Below are 22461 nucleotides of genomic sequence, written 5' to 3' on the forward strand. Positions count from 1 at the left end.
GAGAGCATGTTATTGTCTTAAAGGCAGAATTGTTGACACAGCTTGCTATATCTTAGTACATAATGTTCACAATGTTATAGCCATCAAGTCATGTGATTGTCAACAGCAAAACACTCATGTTACAAATGATAAAGAAGAACAATCACACTGTCGCTGCTGTTGATGAATTTTCGCCCTCGGGTGTCTGCTCACTCATGTTTGCAAATATGCCTCCTCGCGAGTTGTCAAGACACACCGTCGTCCATGTGGGGATGTCCTCACTTTGTTAGAATGCCAACAACTGCAATGTCACAAGCCTTACACAAAGACACTTTCACACACAGCCTTCATTCACGAGACGAGCTTGTGACCGACAAATTCTGCTAGCATTCCAAATAAACTCAGTAAAATCTTTGGCATGACAGTGCTTCTCTATTAATACAGTGAAAAGACTCAGCACCATTCGGGATGGGGTAAAAAGTAGTTGACTGAAAGAAAGAAAGCAGCATCCCGGCACCAACACATCTGGCATCTCCAAGGAGACGAGCTGACATTCCCATCACATTTTCGCAACCAGCTGTTTTTTTGTCTTTTTTTTTTTAAAACATGAAAAACAATGACTAATGATAGCTTATGCATTCATTTGACTGTCTGGAAAGCTGTAGTGCTCCACTTGCTAAATGGGTGATGCAGAACGACATTTACAAATGCATATAAAAATACAAAATGCATATACTGTAATGTAGCTTTCAAGTTACAGGCGATCGATCTTGCAACTTTTGCTCAAGTCTGCCAGTGAATGTTTACAGTGTGGGGCAGTGTCAAAAAGTCCACTATCACCAACGGATTTCAAAAGGCTGGACTACTGCGTGATGAACAGGGCAGCACAACTCAAGGACTAATTTGCTGCCTTTAGACTCAAGTGACACAGAGTGACAACGAAAGTGAGAGACAGACAGACAAAGTGTGTGACATAAATTTGGAATTGCCACTTCAAAATCAGTAGGGTTCTTCTGTGGCCATGAAGACAAAAGTCAGAAGAGGGGTGCAAACATTAGAATGACAATAGAGTTATTTATTAAAAACATTTAAGTTGACACAAGACATTAAATAACTGTTTTCTGAGAAGGATTAGTGACGATTAGTGATTAAGTTCCAAACAACAACAAAAATATTCTTTTGGTTAACTTAATGTACATGGTTGTGCTTTGGTTTATCCACATTTGTACAGATTAGAGATTTGGGAAATGGAAAGGTTGTTTAAAAAAAAAAAAAAACACACACACACACACACACACACACACACAAAATGTCCTTAGCTCACGTTTGGTAGTTTGTGTAACCCTGCAATGTGTAGGTGGCCACGGTGTCCAACAACCAACCACGAGTCACAACTGTGGCCTGTTTAGCGAGACCTGTGCAGTGGATAACAAGGTTGTGTCATTAGACTGCACCATGCCATCATCGCAAATTCATTTTATACCACTTATCCTGTACTTGATTGTGGGTGAGCGGCAGCCTATCCCAGTTGATATTGTGTGAGAGTCAACATTACAGCCACGCTCAAATGTTAAACGTAAATCTCATTTCTACAGATATATACTGTAAGTGTTCTGCTGAAATGCGAAATGTCAATGTCATACACTCCTGATCAAAATCTTAAGACCAGTTGAAAAATTGCTGGAATTTACATTTTGTACATTTGGATCTTAATGAGGTTTTAAGTAGAGCTACAATATGCAAAAACAAGAAAGGGGAGTGAGACAAAAAACATTTGTAACTTGAAAAATTGAAATAGGTTGTTTACCACCAAGGTTGTTTACCACCAGATTAAAAGTTTAAGACCACAGCTATAAAAGCCAAAATCTGCTAAAAATGTTCATTTTCTGTCAGGCATTTACACTGTCATGCCCTCCTGATGGTAAAGCTAAGAAGCTTTCTCTTTTTCAACGTGGTCGGATTGTAGAGCTGCATAAGCAAGGCCTCTCGCAGCGTGCCTTTGCTGCTGAGGTTGGGGGCAGTAAATCAGTCATTCTACATTTTTTGAAAGATCCTGAGTATTATGAAACAAAAAAGTCAAGTGGTAGACCCAAAAAAATCACACCTGCTCTGAGCAGGAGGATCCGATTGGCTGTCCATCAAGACACAGGGCGGTCTTTGACCCAAATTAAGGCCCTTACTGGTGCCGACTGCAGCGCAATAAGCATCAGACGACATCTGCGAGAAAAGGGTTTAAAAAACAAAAAACTAATTCAACGACCTCGTCTCCTTCAACGCCACAAAACTGCCCATTTAGACTTTGCCAGGGAGCATCAAACATGGAACATTGAAAGGTGGAAAAAAAGTTTTATTCTCTGTTGAGAAAAAAATGTAACCTTGACGGTCCAGATGGCTTCCAACGTTACTGGCATGACAAGGAGATCCCACCTGAGATGTTTTTCAATTTTGTTTTGCACAGTGTAGGGGGGTCCATCATGATCTGGCGTGCTTTTTCATTCAGTGGAACAGGCGCTTCAGGTCGTGCAGGGTCGTCAAATGGTGGATGTTGCAGCGGGCATCCCTCATGACTGAGGGCCCTCGTCTGTGTGGTAACAGCTGGGGTTTTCAACAGGACAACGCTGCAGTTCACAATGCTCGCTTGACCAAGGAGAATAACATCACTCTTTTGGACCATCCTGCATGTTCCCCTCATTTCAATCCCATAGAGAACATTTGGGGATGGATGGCAAGGGAAGTTTATAAAAATGGCCATCAGTTCCAGACAGTTGATGCCCTTGGTGAAGCCATCTTCACCACTTGGAGCAATGTTCCCACTAGCCTCCTGGAAACACTCGCATCAAGCATGCCCAAACCCATTTTTGAAGTGATTAACAAGAACGGTGGAGCTACTCATTACTGAGTCCTACTGCGAAAACTTTTTGTTCTGGTTTGGAGAGTTTTTTGTTATTTTTTGAGCGATGGTCTTAAACTTTTGATCAGTTGATTAACAGCCTATTTCACTTTAATTGTTGTTTTCAATAAATTACTTTTTCAAAGTGCTTTTTGTCTCACTCCCTTCTTGTTTTTGCATATTGTAGCTCTACTTAAAACCTCATTAAGATCCAAATGTGCAAAACGCAAATTCGAGCAATTTTCAACTGGTCTTAAGATTTTGATCAGGAGTGTATTGTTTTCTTTTTTTTAAACATACATAATTTATTATATGTTTTTTCGTTTGTTCTTTTTTAATCAGTAAATAATCCTCACTGGTATTGTAGGCTTAATGTGAATTGCTTGATTTGTATTGAATTGTCTGCTATATTTTAACAGAGTATTTTCCTTTAAACTTATTTTTATTTATCTAAAATGTATATGTTTCTCTGTATCTTGTTATTTTGACTCCAGTGACAAAAAATGATCTTATCAAGATGTTTTTCTTACGATAATAGTTCAGTGGGTAAGAGAAAGAGTTGGGATGAACTAAATATCATAAAAAAAAAAAAAGTTTAACACGCAGTTTATATAGTACTGCAGATGTTTGTAACCTAACTCATCTTTCTAACATCTCAAGGAGGCTTAGGGGGGTGTCAAGTGAGAGAGGAAGGAGAGGATGATGGGAGGCAATGAAGAGGGTTATGGAGGACTGATTACCTGGACCCTGACTGAGTGCTTCGGGATGCGGAAAAGGGAAGTGGCAGCATTAAAGATGCAGCAGTGCAAATTAGCCATACTCTCGGCCCTCACGAGATTAATAAAGCACTGCATATTTACACTCGCCGGCCGTAACATTAGGCACAGTTGCAAAATACAATTCTGCTCTGGTTTGCCTAAAACTGCTTACTACTGCTGACTGCAAGCACAATAATAAACATATTGTCAACTTAATACCGCTTTTAGAATCATAATAATCATTGTGGGTGTACCTAATGAACTGGCATATGTAAACTGGGGGCGACAGCAACCTGTGACCACCAAACTAAACTTCTGAATCTATGTTATTGTGTCTATAAGCGAGTTGTGCTCGTTCCTGGCAGCCTTTCATGAGTCTTCCCTGCTGGTTAGACAAACTCCACCACCCCTCATAGACCCCCCTTTAGCCCCACCTCGCTTCATCTGACATGCCCCCTCGGCCATTTCTTTACTGCCCGAATTCTTTCACACTTGTTCTTGTCTGTAGAAGCCATCTTTCATTTAAGGGCGGGCGGCGGCTACCACCTCGCCCGTCTGTCACAATCTGTGAGTTTCGCACTTGCAGGAACACTGATTGCTTGTGAAGCACCTAGGCCTCCTTGTAAACACATATGGCAATGTTAAAGCTTTAGATGTGTGACTGCAAAACAAAAAAACAGCATTATATTGTGTACTGTTAACAAATCGTGAATTTCTCTTGGCAATAAATAAAGTATCTATCCATCTCAATCGAGGTTTCTTGGCTTTCGATGTAAGGTGCCGCAAAAAACACAGACCACTAGGTAGGGATAGGTCAGCGCCTTTAGTAGCCTCCTAAAACCTATTCTGATGGGTTTGCCGTTGTATGATGTCCACGTGAAGCTGACACAGTATGAACACAATTACAAAAGCAAAACACTCTTGCTACTGCAACTCCCCTGGTGGATGTGTGCATTAATTATGTAACGGGCTCACTCTGCTGTTGGTGCTGCCAGTCTTAAGATGTTCTTTATGAACTTTGCATGGAAATGTTTGTGTGTGTGTGTGTGTGTGTGTGTGTGTGTGTGTCTGATTAGACTTACTGCTATACATGAACGAGCACGGTGCCGATCCATGCTGAACAATGACCAGCTGATTGGACTTCTGTGTGACCAAGCAAGAGACAATACCGCTCATTATATTAGTTTAAATGAGTATGAGTACACTCAACACATTTTATATTCTCAAGGCACAATACGATAGAAATGGATATACTTTAGAGTAGTCTGTATACAGCTTTGTATAGCAGGGTTGATTTACTATCCACTGACAATGACTCAAAAAACAGCCGTTATTGTCTAAATAGCTTATATAGCATATTTAACACAAATAAATATGGTGGTGTGGCGGTGGTCGTGTCGGGCCACATGAGTGCTGCCGGCACTGGGGAACTGCGGTTCATTGGGAGGAAGCATGAATTCCAAATGTGCTGCATTTTGAAAACAAAGCATAATCCACTCCATTTTGGGACTGTAAAAAGGTCGGTTGTGTAGGTTTTAACACACCTTTTACCAAGCTCTTTCACAAATGTAATTGTTTTTTTTCCCTGTTCTGTAAGCATCTGCCCCCGCGACCTTAGTGAGGACAAGCGGCATAGAAAATGGATGGATGGAGTAAGCATCTGCTGCGCTGAACTGCAAATCAAGCCGGAGTCATGAATAATAATCATAATTGTCGGGTTGGCAAGGATCACACTCTGCAGGGAATACGTTTAAGTTATATAACGTACAGTATACAAACCATACGAAGTGAGATGCAATCATTTCAAGTGGAAGATCGGTCACAACAAATTGTGGTTTTATCATGTTGAATCGTAACACATCATACTTAGAGCTGTTTCTAATATTTTGTCTCCCTTGTTGCTAAATAGGCTAATAAACAGCTCTTGTGCTGGATGTTATCAGATCTGTGTATCTAATGGAGTAGTAATAATAATAATAATTTTTGTAATGGCAGTCTCACCTGTTTACTGTCGAGCACAAGAGGATCTTTGACCACAGCTGCTCCACACAGCTGCACCATCCACTCCAATTCCTCTGGGGAACACGCACCATCAGCCACATTATTAGCACACAGAGAAGTGAATGTAAATTTTAAAAATGCGACTTAAAAGGCAATGCTACACCAGTTCATGTACAGTAGTGCTTATTTTGAAAATACTGTAAATATACTGTATATTCCGCAGCCCATTTAGTCCTATTTGTGTTTGTTTGCTTTACATTTTAAGTCTTCCATAGCCTGTTTAGGCAGCAGGTTTTGTGTATTGTGGTTTTTATTTTTTTTTCCTTTTATGTGTCTTGTTTTTGGTGTAGCTCCTCCTTGCCACATTGTGAAATCCACCAAAGAAGAACTGCGCCAAGACAACCAAAGTAAAATTTATAATAGAAGTGATGTCATGGCATCGCAGAAAGATCACAGCACTTACACTCAGCATGACTCACATTTCTTGCTCTATGGGCCTCACAGCCACTAGGGGGCACACTTGTGTTCTGTGCTACAAAATGCAGCGATATGTCTGGTCCTCAATTCCTTTCTTCCATTGGCATTTGTGCTTTGTGAGCTACGTCCATACAAAGCACAGCGACAACAATAAAAAGTGTCCCTAAAATATTCAGTCCGCTCACTCATCACTCTCCTCTTATTCCTGAATGCCAGGAGGGTTTAGAAGAAATAATATAACAGCCGCAGGTTTCAAGCTGTTTGTTGTGTCTTTCAAAAGTCAGCGTGAGCTTCTTTAGACTGCACCGCTGTTGCATGGCAGGCGTACGCGACGCCGACATGGCTACTGAGGGTCATTTACAATTCCGAAAACAGCAGTGCAAAGCAGCAGGGCGCTAGTGAAGAGATGTGACTACTCCATCATTTTCTAAATGTTTTTTTTGTTGTCCCAAGCACTTGGAAGATCAATTTGCAAACCTCTTCCACTCAACTGTGTTAAATAATTTACATATTTATAATACACTAGCTATATTTTCAGTACAGCTTTATGCACATTTAATTTGATTTCTCAAAGTCAACAAGCACTCGCGACCCTAGTGAGGATAAGCGGCATAGAAGACGGATGGATGGAAAATCAACAAGCAGATAAAAAATTGTGTTAATCATGAAAACTACAAAAAGGTACATTTTTGGCCAAAAAAATGCATAACTCTTACTGTAGGTGGATGACAGCACTATCTATTTATATTATAGAAAGTTAATTCAGTGATGTCACAGGCTACTACAGCAATATTGTTACTGTATTGGTTCAAGATCTCTGAAAACTGCACCATGCATCTCCAAAAATCCAGATTATATGGACCCCCAAACTACAGTACAGTCATTATTAATACCAAAATTATTAAAAATACATATTACACATACAGGTAGATCTTTTTGGTTGCATTATTTTTTAGACTTATTTTAAGTCATTTTTATATTTATTTATTCCTTCATGTATTTATTTTATTTATATTTTTATACTTTTAAGTCAAACCGAGCAAATGTACTTGTTTTTCAAAATCACTTGTCATCTTTTGAAACATGAATACGCATAATTACATTTTAGAGGAATTTACAGTGCTTGCATACCACCAATGCATAGCATAAAGTAAAATTCAATATAAAAAAAGACCACAAAGTCAGATATTTCACATATACTGTGACTATGCAATGAACAGATGTGTTCAAGTGTGAAAGTGTTGAGGCTCACGTGTTTGAGTGCAGACATTAATAAAGGGCGCGTCCATTGAGTTCACCTGTGGTCATGTCTGTGAAGGGTCCTTGAAAGCAGATTTCATAGCCCCTCATGAGTAGCTGAGGAGACAAAAGGATGGTCAAATGAACAATTCAGTGAATTCATCAAGTTTTCTTGCTAGGCAGAGGCACAATAGGAGCAAACATGGCCACTTGTGGCATGCCATTATCATACAAAATGAAAACACATCCAGCAACAAGGCTGAATACTGTTGCATTCAGGGTCACCCCACATTGGCTGGAAAATAGGAACAGTAAATGGCTTTCTTGAGCAGTGGTGTCCGCATAAGTCACAGCCTGTTACAGTTAGCGGTATAAGCGTGGAAGAGAAATGTGTGGCCTATTTGATGGAAAAGGAATTATTTCTTTGTGCGTCCATAATGATCATTAGCCAGAGGTGCTATGCGTGATGAAAAAGTGTGTCTGGTGCAGATTTTTAATTTAGACAACACTAATGTCCTTCGGGGCGTATTGGAGTGCCACATAAGCGGGCAGCGTTCATTCACACACAAATGACTGATACCCTGAGCCTCAACATTGTCGCTGGTAGTTTGTTTTGTCACTGCAGCGTTGGACGTGAAGAGATTCCACCCCAGCCTGTGCTGAAAAAACACTGAAACAGGACCTGAAATGGTTCCCTAATTCAATTATGAGAGCTTCTAATGAAAAACAAGATATTTCTTGTTGTGTTGCAGGCAGGAGGCTGGTGGAGAGCAGCTGCTGTTTGAAATTGATGATTTTTCGCAGTCAGGCATTCATGCACATTATGGTTAGAAATCATCAATACTGGCTGCCAATCCAAAGAAAAATAGCTTATGCTTGTGTTTTGACTAAATTAACTGGTGCCAATTTATTTTGGTTGCTTTATTTAGCTACATGAGCGGAACAATGTATTAAAAACAGATCTACAAGCTACAACCAAAATAAAAACAATTTTTTTTTGAAAAAGGCACAATAAAAGGAGCAAATGTAAAAAAAAAAAAAGGAAAAAGCACATCAAGCACACTCACACATTAACACTAACACGCACACACACACATGCACACAGGATGGTGCTGTTTGCATCCCAATTCAGTGACCCTTTCAAGGCACTAGTTATAATACAGTACTTGAAAATATTAAATTCAGTAATTCAATTTTACAACCTTTTGCATTATGTTTATTGTAATGTGTCAGTATGTTCGACTTTGTTATATTTAAATATGGCTATTAGTACTTTTATTTCCTGATTGGCTGGAAAAAACTCACATGCATCTACTGCCTTGTATATTAAAGGGAAATGCACTTTTTGGGAATTTTGCCCATCATCCATAAACCTTATGTGAACCATGAACACCCGTTTTTCCCTCTTCGGTGCCTTTTAAAAGAGAGAAAAAAAGCTAGCATGAGGGAGCTAACAATGCACGTAATGGTACACACCTATTTTCCTGATTCTATTCAGTATGACCTTAACATTAAGTCATACAAATGCATGACTCACATTGTCGTCGTCGGTGGTGCGAGCTCTCATGGGCCCAAGGTGGTGGGGTCCATTCACCACGTCGCCCCTCACTTCAAAATTACTCTGCAGAAAAACGCGCCAAACTGAACATTAATGCATGACTCTCTCTCCAACAAAACATTGCTATCATTGACAGAAAACAAAACACATTTTGAGAAAAACACTTCTGTGGTCTTTTAATTGAGAACAGTGTGATGCTCTGGATTTATTACACCACAACAAACCAGATGCCAGGAATGTACAAGCAAATGGATGGCGACTAATTCATAAGGTGTAGCGCGGGGAAACAGCGTGGAAAGCTTCCTCATGCTGCCTTAATTTAACACAGAGACAGCCACATATGTAACAAGAAAGAAGCAGAATTAGATCAGGGGCAAGCGTACCTCGTCCAATATTTTTTTTTGCTTGAAGCACTCCAAAATCCCTGCAGGGAAGAAATGAGCAAAGTTAGGGAGAGTGGGCATTTATTTTTGTTGCGTAACACATTGCTTCTAATTGGCGGTGCTTAGGCGTGATATCACATACAGTAAATCACAACAAGAGTTAAGAGTAAGGCATACCAAAATAAATACAATGCTTACAGTGGAAGCTCACCACCCACTTCCTGCCGGCAATTCCGAGGAAGTACTTGAGGGTCCGCTCACATACCAGTTGTTCATCTGGTGGAGGCAAAGGGAGAAATCAATTTTGTAATATATTCTAAATGTCGTATTTCCTTATTATAGCTATTTATTTTACATACTGTTAATTCCGGTGTATAAGCCGCTACTTCTTTCTTAAGAAGAACAACCCTGCGGCTTACACGTCGGTGCGACCTAATTATCGCTAGGTTCTAATCTCGTGACATCTCCTTTACTTCAGAACTACTACCAACTGTAGTACACTGGTACTTCTTATATATGTACAAATCTGTTTTTCCTCTAAATTTAGTGGGTGTGGCTTATACAAAGGAATTTACTGGATTTATTTTTTCTTAATAAACAATAGAATGAAAACCTATACAAATTATAAGCGTTACAAATAAATACACTAAAATAAATTTCCACAGTATTTTATTTAATTTGGGGAAAAATATATATTTTTTAACAATATTGACAAGGAAAACCAGTACAATTTATTTGTTTTATTTGATTTATTCGTAGTTATGTATATTGTGTTTATTTTATTTAAAATATATATTTTTAGAAACAATTTTTATGAATACCGGTATGATCATTTATTTATGTATATTTGTCCTTATATTTATGAATATATTGCATACTATTTTACAAATGAAAACTTATACAATTAAAAATATTTCTTAGTCATATTTCATATTTATTTTTTAATCAACAATACAATGACAGCACATTTTGTTAATATTGTATTTTTATACACTGCTCAAAAAAATTAGAAGAACACTTCGAAAACACATCAGATCTAAACTGGGGGAAAAATGATCTTGAATATCTTTCCTGATAATAATTGGGTGATGTATTAGTAACAAAATGATGCCACATAATTTGATAGAAATGAAAATGATCACCCTATAGAGGGGGGAAATCAAAGACACCCCAAAAATGAAAGTGAAAAAATGATGCAGCACATAGGTCCATTTGGCTAAAATGTCATTGTAGCAACTCAAAATGATTCTCAGTAGTTTGTGTGGCCCCCACGTGCTTGTACGCACGCCTGACAACGTCGGGGCATGCTCCTAATTAGACTACGGATGGTGTCCTGCGGGATCTCCTCCCAGATCTGGACCAGGGCATCACTGCGGTACCTGGACACATGGAGGAGATTCCAGGAGACATGCAGTTACTCCAGGAGAGCTGGACAGGGTCATAGAAGGCCCTTCAACCCTCAGCAGGATCGGTATCGGCTCCTTTGTGCAAGGAGGAACAGGATGAGCACTGCCAGAGCCCTACAAAATGACCTCCAGCAGGCCACTGGTGTGAATGTTTCTGACCAAACAATCAGAAACAGGCTCCATGAGGGTGGCCTGAGGGCCCGATGTCCTGTAGTGGGCCCTGTGCTCACTGCCCAGCACCGTAGAGCACCATTGGCATTTGCCATAGACCACCAGAATTGGCAACTACACCACTGGTGCCCTGTGCTCTTCACTGATGAGAGCAAGTTCAACCTGAGCACATGTGACAGACGTGAAAGGGTCTGGAGATGCCGTGGAGAACGTTATGCTGCCTGCAACATCATTCAGCATGACCGGTTTGGTGGTGGGTCAGTGATGGTCTGGGGAGGCATATCCCTGGATGGACGCACAGACCTCTACAGGTTAGATAATGGCACCCTGACTGCTATTAGGTATCGGGATGAAATCCTTGGACCCATTGTCAGAACCTACGCTGGTGCAGTGGGACCTGGGTTCCTCCTGGTCCACGACAATGCCTGACCTCATGTGGCTAGTGTATGCAGGTAGTTCCTGGAGGATGAAGGAATTGATACCATTGACTGGCCCCCACGTTCACCTGACCAATAGAACACCTCTGGGACATTATGTTTAGGTCCATCCGGCGCCGCCAAGTTGCTCCTCAGATTGTCCAGGAGCTCATTGATGCCCTGGTCCAGATCTGGGAGGAGATCCCCCAGGACACCATCCGTAGTCTCATTAGGAGCATGCCCCGACGTTGTCAGGCATGCGTACAAGCACGTGGGGGCCACACAAACTACTGAGAATCATTTTGAGTTGCTAAAATGACATTTTGGCAAAATGGACCAGTCTGCTGCATCATTTTTTACTTTCATTTTTGGGGTGTCTTTGATTTCCCCCCTCTATAGGGTGATCATTTTCATTTCTATCAAATTATGTGGCATCATTTTGTTACTAATACATCACCCAATTATTGTCAGGAAAGATATTCAAGATCATTTTTCCCCCAGTTTAGATCTGATGTGTTTTTGAAGTGTTCCTCTAATTTTTTTGAGCAGTATATTATCATTTGGTTACTTTTCATAAGCATTTACATATTATAATTTGTTTGTGTTATAATGAAGTTTGTCATAGAAAATGACAAACAATATGTAAACAGTATTTTTTTAATATTTATTATCACTTATACGCTACCAGTCAAGAGTTTGGACACACTTCCTCATGCTGTAAAATGGTGTCGTGTCCAAAACCTTTGACTGTTAGTTTACATATACTGTACATATTATCATGAATACATATTCTCTTTATTTTATTGATTTATTTTTTAAATTTTTTATAAACAATACATACATTGAAAATACATGCCAAGAGCAGGTAACACCCACTATAGCTAACTTTGATCACTGTCTTGTTCTCAACAAAAAAAGATGTAAATAGTTGCCAGGTAGCATATTATATACTGTATAAATACAGTATTTTAAATCCTAGCTACCAATGTAGCATAGTCACAATTTCAACTCGTGTAAGCTCACCATTCCAAAATATACACCAACTGTAAATGTGGCTCTTCATACAAGCAGGCTAAGCGTTTTTGTTGACAATAGCCAATTATCTGCTGACTAGCATCCAAGTGTTTTATTCGGGTTGTCTTCCAGTCCTTCTCGACCTTAACCCCTGCAAAGGTTCGAGAGGCCGAGCGCTCCGGCTTCTCGGTTGCTAGGGAAACAGCTGCCATTAAAAGGCCTTGTTAATGCGTGGGCGTTAATGTGGCGCTATGGAGACAGTGAGCACTGAAATTAAAAATAATCTATCGGGAAGGGTAATTAACTACCAGCAAATGGAACGCGGCCGTAGGTTTATCGAGAGATTTGCTTTACAAGTGGCACCAGACAACATCACGAAGCAATGTGTACTGTTGTTTTAAAGATTCAGGTGCAAAAGCTTATCTAATTGCTTGAGTAAGACAGTTTGTTATATAAACTGAAAGTATTCGGTACCTAAAGTGGCCAGTGAGTGTACACACATTCATACCTGTGCACATTACAATGTGAGTCACCTCTGTGGTCACCTGGGAAACCACACGAGCACCAACCCTCTTGGCAAACCTTTTCACCGTCATCTGCAAGACAGCATGATGTGACTAAAGCAGCACACTAATTGCAGTCTCACTGGATGAACACACACCTGCTCGGTGGCCGCCAATCCAGACGACACCAGCACCATTTTAGCCTTGCCGCAGCCTCTCTCAGGAGTGTTGTTCTTGTTGTGCTCATGCACGGCTGATGGGGAGACGTGCAGGTTTTAGGTGTAGCTTTGCAAACTGTTCAAAACAGCCAAGAGAAAAGTGTGGCCTTACGCGCCTCTGCAGTGCCGACATGCTGCGACACGCCATCATGTGCACCTTCTGCAAGAGTTTTCCTGCAAACAAAAAAACAAAAAAATAAACATATTAATGCACTCCTGATTTAAATTTTAAGTTGAAAAATTGCAGAATTTACATTTTGTACTGTTGGATCTTAAGGAAGTTCTAACTTGAAATGGGAGTGAGACAAAAGTTTTGAATAGCAAAACAATAATAATAATACAATTAATAATAGACAATAAATCATAATTTTCCAGAAAGTCCTATCTGAAGAAATCAGAATATTGCGGGAGAGTTCGTAATTTGACAAGAACATCATCCTATTTTGAAAAAATGTTTTTAATTTTTACAAAAGGTATTATTACGGAATAATAATCATTTTACTAGAATAAATTCTGAATTTTAGAGGAATAAAGTCGCATTATGAGAATAGAGGTTGTGTGTAACAAAAAAAAAGTATTGACATTATGAGACTATTATTATGTGTCAAAAAGACTGGTACCGACCTGTCTAGGTCTTGGTTTGTTTCCCGGTCACATCGAACAATGGGCTCTTGCACATCTGAGCCTTATGAGTAAAGAATAAATTCATAAATTCACTGTATATATAATTAGAACAATACAATAATTGCGTGGCTGATAGTATGGTATGTTACAGAGAGCAGTCTTGCTTACATGTGGGTGCAGAAGGGTTGGCCTCCTTCTCCTGTAAAACCTCAGACACCAGTGCCATCAAATTCTCCAGCCTCACCAGCTCCTTCTTCATCTCCAGTTTTTGCTGGAAACAAGATTGGGAAGAAAACAAAAGATTTACAAGTGATTTAAGAGAGGAGGTGAAAAGCTGCAAGGCAACCTTCAGTTCATTCACACACAGTAACAACTGTCAATCAGCGGGGGCGAAAGCTAAACTGAGCTGGTTAGTAATGACGGGAAAGCAGTGGTTGGTATAATATTTACAGTGCATGAGGGATGTCAGAACGCAGGGCGGCTTGGAATAAAATCACATCATAATCGGCCACCATGTGCACACACCATAGCATCACAATAATAATCCAAAATGTTCCACAAACAAGTGCAATGATTGCTCAAATATGTGCAGTCAAGATACGGAGCTAAACCCACTGAGGCGTCAAATACATTGGAAAGATAAAAGAAAGAGTGTGCCATGATGGATGAGTAAGAACAACAAGCTTCATCTCCTAGGCAGCCATTCATCGATGTAAATAAAATGCAATTTGGAAAGATGCTGAGGGGGACTTTTTTTTTTTTTTTTTTAACTGCACAAACTCATCCATCATCCAAAAGCTGACAGCTTATTGCCCTCTGTAGGAAAGAAGGGGACATTGCGTGCATTCTCCCATGAATTTGTAATCAGTTTGTAGCATTAAAAAGGATGGTAATAATGCTCAAGTTAAAAAAAAGATTACAGTATATTGAATATGTGTAGAGGAAGGATAAATTAAAAGACAATATTTTATACACCACTAAAAAAATCAGTAGTATTTTAATGCTCCACCCATTTGGTGAGATACTGTAGCTTGATTTGAACTAAATTTAATGACACTTTAAAAGCAAAAATTTAAGCAATGCAACACTGGTATTTAAGAATTTTAATTTGAAAACATTTTTAATTTAATAACGTTTTAAAATTATTTATAAAATACCCCCAAAACATGTACAAATATGTATAATAAACAAACATAATTTAAGAAAATTTAAGAAATATTAATAATACACTGGTGAAATATTTTTGTAAAATATACAGCCAAAATGATATATGTATAGTAGACAAAAAGGTCATGGGTAATGGTTTCATTAAATTAAATTAAATTTTGAACATGCATACAAGTTACACCTGAGTACATCACACAGTACAGATCACCGTACCAGATGTCCAAAAAGGAGTAGGAAGCAAAGCATATTTAATCCTGCTCCTAATTCGTTTCACATTAATTGCAATTCATTTGTTCACCTCCTGTTTTCCAAATGTAGTCTTTGCCAATTGGTGAATACATGGGAAAGTGATGAGGCAATACAACAATGCGGTGTAATGACAGTCAAGGTGTATACACTTACTGCAAAGAAATTATATAGCAGACTTAATGATCATAAATAGATAATAACTTATAAAAGGGTTAATAGTTGACAGGACCAGTTTGTTAATGACTGAGTACAGACAATGTACTCACCAGAAATGAAGAGTTACTGGTCGGCGTAAGAGTTAGCATTGTACGCATCTTCCTTGTACTTTATAAACATCTGCTTGTAGTGTTTCTTAAAATTGGGTAACAGGCTTTATGCATAATTTTAGCTGTTTGAAAGTTTACCAAGTCAGCAACATTTAATAATTGTGATCTTAGGAATAAAGGGTTTGTATGTTCTCTATAAGGGGCATTATGGATTATCCTAATTGCCCTTTTTTGTAGCATTGTTATTGAGTGAAGTGTGCTTTTATAGCTATTACCCCAATAAGTTAGATATGGTAAAATCAGTGAACAATAGAGCTTATGGAGTGATTTTTGGTCGAGAACAAATTTTTGCTTTATTTCGTATTGAGGTATTTCGCACCACTTTATGCATATTTTTAAATGTGAGATTTCAAGTTCATATTAGCATCTATTATGACCCTGAGAACTTCATTTTGGTTCACCCTGTCAATGTCCACGCCATCAATTTGTATTAGTGCATGCGTATCCTTTCTGCTATTTCCAAATAGCATTATTTTAGTTTTGGTTAGGTTTTATCTGTTTTTTTTATCAAAACATCTTTTCAGTATATAATAGCTCTTGTGTGCTGTCTCCAGAAGAAAATGCGGTTGTATCGTCGGCAAATAATACTAGCTTTAGGTTTTTAGTTACTTACAAGATGTCGTTTATATATAGATTGAGTTTTGGTCCCAGTATTGACCCCTTGGGTACACCACACGATATATTTAAGCTCGCACATGTACAGTATATTCTCCGAGCTTCACACATTGTCTCCTGTATACCAAGTAGCGTTTAACCAAGACTAGCCTAACCCTCTGATTCTATATCTTTCTAGTTTTGTAATTAAGATGTTGTGATTAATTGTATCGAAGGCTTTTGTTAAATCCATAATTACTGCATCTGCGCACTTTCTGTGGTCTATAGCGTTGGTAATTTCCTCCGTAATTTCAATTAGTGCCATGGAAGTTGAAATGTTTGCTCTGTATCCGTATTGGCTGTCCTCGAGTAATTCATTCTTATTAAAAGGGGACGTATTATGCTTTTCCTCTTTTCTGATCTATAAATGTTGTTACAATGTTGTATTCTCATGTTAAACGATGCCAACGTGTCAGATAATGAGGTTTGTGGAAGTGAGACCTGAAAGCAGCTTTGGATGGCTCTGCACACTGTTGTTGTTTTTTTAAACACAGACTTCCACTGATGTCATCGCAACCCGGACTTCCTTATATGGGCATGCCCAGGCACACGCTGTACACCTGCGCCCCCCTGTTATTGAATGGCTTTTCAATTATTTAAAAAAATTGTGGTAATAAGGAAACTGGTCGGTAGTTTGTGAATTGATGTTTGTCTCCATTTTTGAAACTGGTACTACTTTAGCTGTTTTCATTTTATTTGAAAATGTCCCAGTCTGGAATGATAAGTTACTGATGTATGTCAGTGGTTCTGCAATCTCATTAATAACTTTTTTTTATCGTTTCCATTACAATTCCGTTACAGTATATCAATGATTTCCTTTTTTGCACGTCAGTGAGGAACATGGAGTTGGGATTCCTGTCTTTAATTTCATTCCAATCCTCTACTGACAACAAATTTGGGATCTTTTCTTCCAGTTTGGTCCAATATTTCCAAAGTAGTTATTGAACCTTTCAAGTGCTGATCGTAGAACTTCATGTCAATTTTAAGAACGTTTTTGTATGCCTCATCCACATCATTTTCACTATACACGCACTCCCATCTTTGTTTTTCCAGATCTTTCTTAAAATTGCTAATACTATTCTTTGTGTGTGATCTTTGGAAAGTCCTGATATCTTCCATCTTTCTCTTTTTATAGTTTTCATTGTAAATTGTAAACACTGGAAACTAATTAGAAGAACCATATTAAAATATGTATAATACATAACAGATAATCAAAATGTGTAGAATACACAATACTATATAAAAATAATGTAAAATAAATAATTTGTATAGTATAAAACTTGACATAATTAAAAATGATTTCTAAACAACTACAAAACACCAAAACTTAGATATGTTTAATAACCAAAATATAATAAAAAAAAAAATTTTGCACACCAAAAACAAATATATTTTTTAAGATGTATAAATACCAAAGATGATTTAAAAAGACAGCTAAATTTACCTGGGTGACGAGAACTTCGCTTGTGAATTGTGATGATTCCACAGACACACTCGCTCCATTCACTAGCCCATCACCTGCAAAGAATAAAAATAACTGTCTATAATTATTTTAACTGTGGAATATAAATCATTTTCATAGGGGTGTAACGATTCATCCACTACATCAATGTATCAATTTATATTCCTATGCTCCAACTACATCGATCTGTATTCAGTAAGTTTCCATTCCGGGCGACATATATCGATCGAACTTTGTTTAAAAAAGGTAATCAATCGATTGCATTGATACTAGGAAATAAAGCACTGGTTTTAAGCACGGCAGGATTTATATGGATGTTTTTTTTTTTAGCACTTTTAATGATAGACGTTAAAGTTACTCAATTCAGTCTGCCTGTCTGTAACGTCATCTACAGCACAACACAAGGCGCCATGGGGTTTTACACAACGCTGACCGTCCAGGCACATCCTTACAGCAGCAGGTAGGAATGTTACAACCCCTGTAGTTTAGTGATGCAAAAATCTGACACTGAATTGACACAATGAATTCGATTTGATTTTACATCTTTCAACATTTTTTAACGGGCCGCACGGTGGTCTAGTGGGTAGCATGTTGGCCACACAGCTAAAAAGTTACTGAATCGATTTAAAGTTACTGAATTGTTTCAGATCGTATCCTTCTAAATGAATCAATATCGTCTTTGAATCGTATTGGCAACCATGAACCGTGATACAGATCGAATCGTTATTAAAACAAATAGTTACACCCCTACATTTTAAGCAATATAAATCAGCTTACATTCATCCAGTGATCCAAACAAGTCGACGGACCCTTGGCTGGCGCTAATGCAGTCAGGACTCGGACACGTGGGAGGACAGGCTGCGATGCAAGCACCGTCAAGGCTGCTTGCTTCAGCAGCTTCCCGGCTGCAGTCGCCTTGAGGAGAAGCAGCCGGCTTACCGAAGATTTGTGTCAAAGTCGGTAACTCCTCGTTGGATTCGCCCAATGATCCGCACTCCGATGAGGACTGGAGCCTCCGAGTCCGCCTCCTCCTGTTTTTCCTGGGGTTGCTCTGGATGAACGACTGAATGCTGAGCTCTTCACTCCCACTGATCTTGGTTCCTTGGAGCGGTGCGGCGAGACCGTCAGGAGTCAAAGAGGACTCGGCATTCAAAAGATGTTGGGACAGGTCGGACAGGACTGAACGGTTTCCAGAGGCGAAGTTCCTGCAGTTATCCTTTGTGGAAGATTCAAGCAGGCTCTCTGGAATTTCCTCACGCTCAACGGCATGAAAGCTGATTCCGGAATCTACTACATGAGGCACAACAGACACATAAGGACTTTCCGTTCCACATTTTGCCACTTTGTTGGGACTGAGGTCACTGCTGACACTACTCCTGAGGAGAACAGGAACACTTTTTTGATCCGATCTTTCAGCATCTCTATTTCTTGTCGGCAAGGGAGACTCCGTCGGCGGGATGAAATCGCTACAAGTCGGATTAGTGAGGTCACTGAGGTTGTCCACACCGCGGCTCCTCTTCCCATTTGGACGCTTGAGATTGAACGACTTCCTTTTGGTAGCTTTGAAGCTCTTGAGAAGTTGCTCCGTGTCCACCTCACTGTTGTCCTCCTCCTTCTCTGCTGCGGCACTTTGGATCTGATGGCGAGGCGGACATTCAGTCAGACTCATTGAAGTTGGGACCACAAGAGTGTCACGATCCGCACCGGTCTCTGGAACTTCCTTAATGGACGACGCCATTTCACCTAGCGCCATGTTTTCGATGGCTCCAATGTCTTCATCATAAATGCATCCATTACTTTTACAAGCCTTTGCATCCAATGGATCAAATGCCCCTCCGTCTTTTTCAGGCATTTTCACAGCAAGTCGAGATGCATCTGTCTTGGGACCTCTCATCTGGGAACAAAGAGAACGTTTTCTGCCTTTCCTGGTGACAGGTACATCCTGGTCCTCACTGCTGAGGTAGTTCTCAATATGAACCTGAACCGCCTCTGACGGCAGCTTACTTTGCGGGACGCTCTCTTCATTTTGAACACCGGAAACCAGAACCAGCGGTTTTGCAGCTCTCGCGGGCTTGCCTTTCCCAGAGGAAACTCTTCTCTTGTCGGCTTTTTTAGGAGCTGAACTTTCTATCAGAGTTTGGGCCTTCAAATCAGAGTCGACCTGCTGCAGAGTGCTATGCAACCTCTTCACCAACTTTGCTTCGGGTTGGCGGGTTTCAGACATGAGACTGGGAGCTTTGTCGTTAGCTTTTTCAATTTCTAGTTTGTCTAGCTTCTCTGTTTCTTCAAAAGAGTCCATGCAGATGTCATTTTTGACCGTTTGAGGCTCTTCTTCCAGATGTTTTACCTGTTTCTCCTTAGAGCTTTTTATAAAGTCAGTAGGTGTCAGCATCTTCTTCTTGTTGTGTCGCTTTCCTGGTGGTTGTACAGTTGAGGAGAGTGTTGGTTTAGTGGAGGCATTCCCTGTAAGAGAGACGCCTAATTTGTTTCTCCTCTCTCGTTTGTAGGTGGCCCCAAACACTTGCTCCTCGAGGGCTTTGGGTGGCAGCTCCTTTTTTGGGTTTACCTCACTGTTGTTGAACACGTTGACATCCAGCGTGGAAGCGGAGCTGCCAGAGTCGTCCGAATCTGGGGCGTCCTCAGCGGATTTCTCCAACTCAAGACTCCCCTCTGCGGAAACCTTCATGAGCCATTCGGCGACCTTCTCAACACTTTTTCTCTTCCTCTTCTCTAAAATCTTGTCAGCTTCCAGATCACTTTTCTGCTTTGAGGATTTTATTTGAGGCCTTGAATCAACTGGAATAGATTTCACTTTTCTTGCTTTCCCTCGAATTTTGCGTGCAGATGCTTTGACTTTTGTCTCCACTGAATCCAAGGATTCCATTGTTTGGACCGTGTCCTGAACTTTGCTTTCTGTTGTCAAATGACTGGAATCTTCAAACCCCATGACTTTTGCAAATCCATTGAGGGCTACAAAGGGCAACATTTAGCAGTAATTAGCAATTTAGTAGCAAATCAGTCAGTCATTGATTGTGTTAGACCCATTATACCGCTTTCCCCTGTACAAACTGCAAAAACCACACCACATTTACCACATCAGTGCAAACAAAGACACTAACAAACAACAATAGAGGAGAACAAGGGATCTCCTGTATTTACTTGCTTGTGGTAATGAGGTGAGTTTTATCCAATAGGAGACTATGGGTCAACACAACACTAGAGACACATGTTACGTTTGGGGATGTAGGATGTCCAATTCAAAACAGTACAGCTGAAATCTAATAAAACCACGCAGCACTGAACACATCAGTGGGAACGAGACGTGCAAACAAAAAACAACAAAAACAGAGAATGACGACTCTCCTTGCTATTTCTTTTAATGACATTATTCGTTTCCAAGGAGACTATGGGCACAGTCAGTGTCGTATAAATAACATTTGGGGCCATAAGTTTTCCCGTTCAAAAGCTAGAATCTAAGAGAACCACATCAACTGAATGCATCAGTGATAACAAAACAGCAACAATGGAGGCAAACGAGGGTTTCCTTATTTACATTTCTGTGTTAAAGACACAAGATTTATACAAGAGGAGAATATGGGCACTCAATAAAAAATAGTGGAGACTGTGGCATGTGTGTGTATATATAGAACTATAAACAGTTAGCATGTGTCTGTATATTTGTCATTTTCAAACAGTGTAAAGTTGGTTTTAAAGGAAAACTGCACTTTTTTTTTACATTTATTTTGCCCATCAGCTACAATCCTTATGTGAGACATGAACACAAATGCCTCTCTTTTCTGCATGCTCTAAAGATATAAAAACAGACGCACATAATGGGACACACCTATGCCGCCGACAAAGACCGCCATTAAAAACACCTCCAACAAGGTTTTATGGTTTTAGGTCCATGCTGTGAGCATGTAGTAACAGGCACATTCATGATAACATGTAATACAGTATTTTGTCATATTTTGATCCTTTTAAGCATTACCGGAACTCTTCCTTCCTGGGTGCATTGATTTTACATAGCAACATAGAAATGAATGCTACACCGAGCATTAACTTTTCCAAACTCGAAAATAAAAAACAGCAGCAGCAGCTCAGTGTTAAATTTTGGTGGTGGCATTGTGTAGGCATTGTGAACACAGTGTTAACGTGCTGCGGGCAAGTGTGTGGTGAAGCTAGTCGCCAGCCGGTGTGGTGTGGCAAAGTGTCAATACGCCAGTACCGTAGCTCGATCGGCATAACAATGTTAATAATAATAATAATAATAATAATAATAACAACAATATCACTGTAGCTTGGTTAATATGCACATCACATTATATGTAAATGGGCGTTGTTGCCGCTTTTCAATGTTTTTTTTTTTTTCCAGAAGGCTTCATAGGCAGAATAAGTGTTGTGTATAGTGTATGTCTAGAAATAGGTATTCAGGCCATTACCTGCTATAGTTGACGAGTGAGAACTTGGAAGAGCCTTGTCAACATCCTCCACGTTGTCATCAACCTGTTTGTTCATCTCACCAGTTGTCACACTGTTTAGAGTGAAAACAATCACAATAGTGATGAACTAAAAGCAACAATTTAAAAAGAGTTAAGGTGTTGCTTTCAATTACTCACACTCACCATGATTGTCGAACGTCTTGGATGAACCCAGTAAAGTCTGAATGGAAAAAGTGTTTCATTTAATTCATTCAGTCCGGTCATACAAATGACCATATAGCCCCAAATATAACATCGTATTTTTGCTCTTTAAAAGTATATTTTACAAGCTTTTGGTAAAATCTAGGCTGGTAAATATAGCAAGAAATAAAAATAACCAACGTATTCCACCCCGCAGATGGCATTTTGGCTGTAGAATATTTGAGTGATGTCACATATGTCACAAAAGCTGCCCAACCAAGTCCTTACTTTACGTACAAGTTTGTATGTATGTACAAGCCTTTGGTCCCATGACAAAAATACCA

General features: G+C 39.5%; 1 protein-coding gene across 6 annotated transcripts in view; it reads right to left on the minus strand.

The window, feature by feature from the left end:
* The window catches only part of LOC129175683 (uncharacterized), a 24856-nt gene continuing 2395 nt past the window's right edge, over positions 1–22461 (minus strand). For 2 of the 6 annotated variants that reach the window (XM_054766586.1, XM_054766585.1), the window contains exons 6-21: positions 22121–22157; positions 21938–22029; positions 18273–20465; positions 17478–17551; positions 13806–13908; positions 13638–13698; positions 13126–13187; positions 12954–13048; positions 12801–12888; positions 9484–9561; positions 9286–9326; positions 8882–8965; positions 7404–7461; positions 5629–5702; positions 4710–4770; positions 1–1394 (exon numbers count right to left, since the gene is read on the minus strand). In XM_054766586.1, the coding sequence (XP_054622561.1) occupies positions 1300–1394; positions 4710–4770; positions 5629–5702; positions 7404–7461; positions 8882–8965; positions 9286–9326; positions 9484–9561; positions 12801–12888; positions 12954–13048; positions 13126–13187; positions 13638–13698; positions 13806–13908; positions 17478–17551; positions 18273–20465; positions 21938–22029; positions 22121–22157 (3296 nt within the window). In that variant the 3' untranslated portion in view covers positions 1–1299. Of the gene's footprint in view, positions 1395–4709; positions 4771–5628; positions 5703–7357; positions 7462–8311; positions 8759–8881; positions 8966–9285; positions 9327–9483; positions 9562–12800; positions 12889–12953; positions 13049–13125; positions 13188–13637; positions 13699–13805; positions 13909–17477; positions 17552–18272; positions 20466–21937; positions 22030–22114; positions 22158–22461 lie in introns of those variants that run through there. The other 4 variants (XM_054766590.1, XM_054766588.1, XM_054766589.1 and 1 more) reach the window with 4 other exon arrangements.

Source organism: Dunckerocampus dactyliophorus, chromosome 2 (genome assembly GCF_027744805.1).
Source record: "Dunckerocampus dactyliophorus isolate RoL2022-P2 chromosome 2, RoL_Ddac_1.1, whole genome shotgun sequence".
In the NCBI taxonomy this organism is placed as follows: Eukaryota; Metazoa; Chordata; class Actinopteri; order Syngnathiformes; family Syngnathidae; genus Dunckerocampus; species Dunckerocampus dactyliophorus.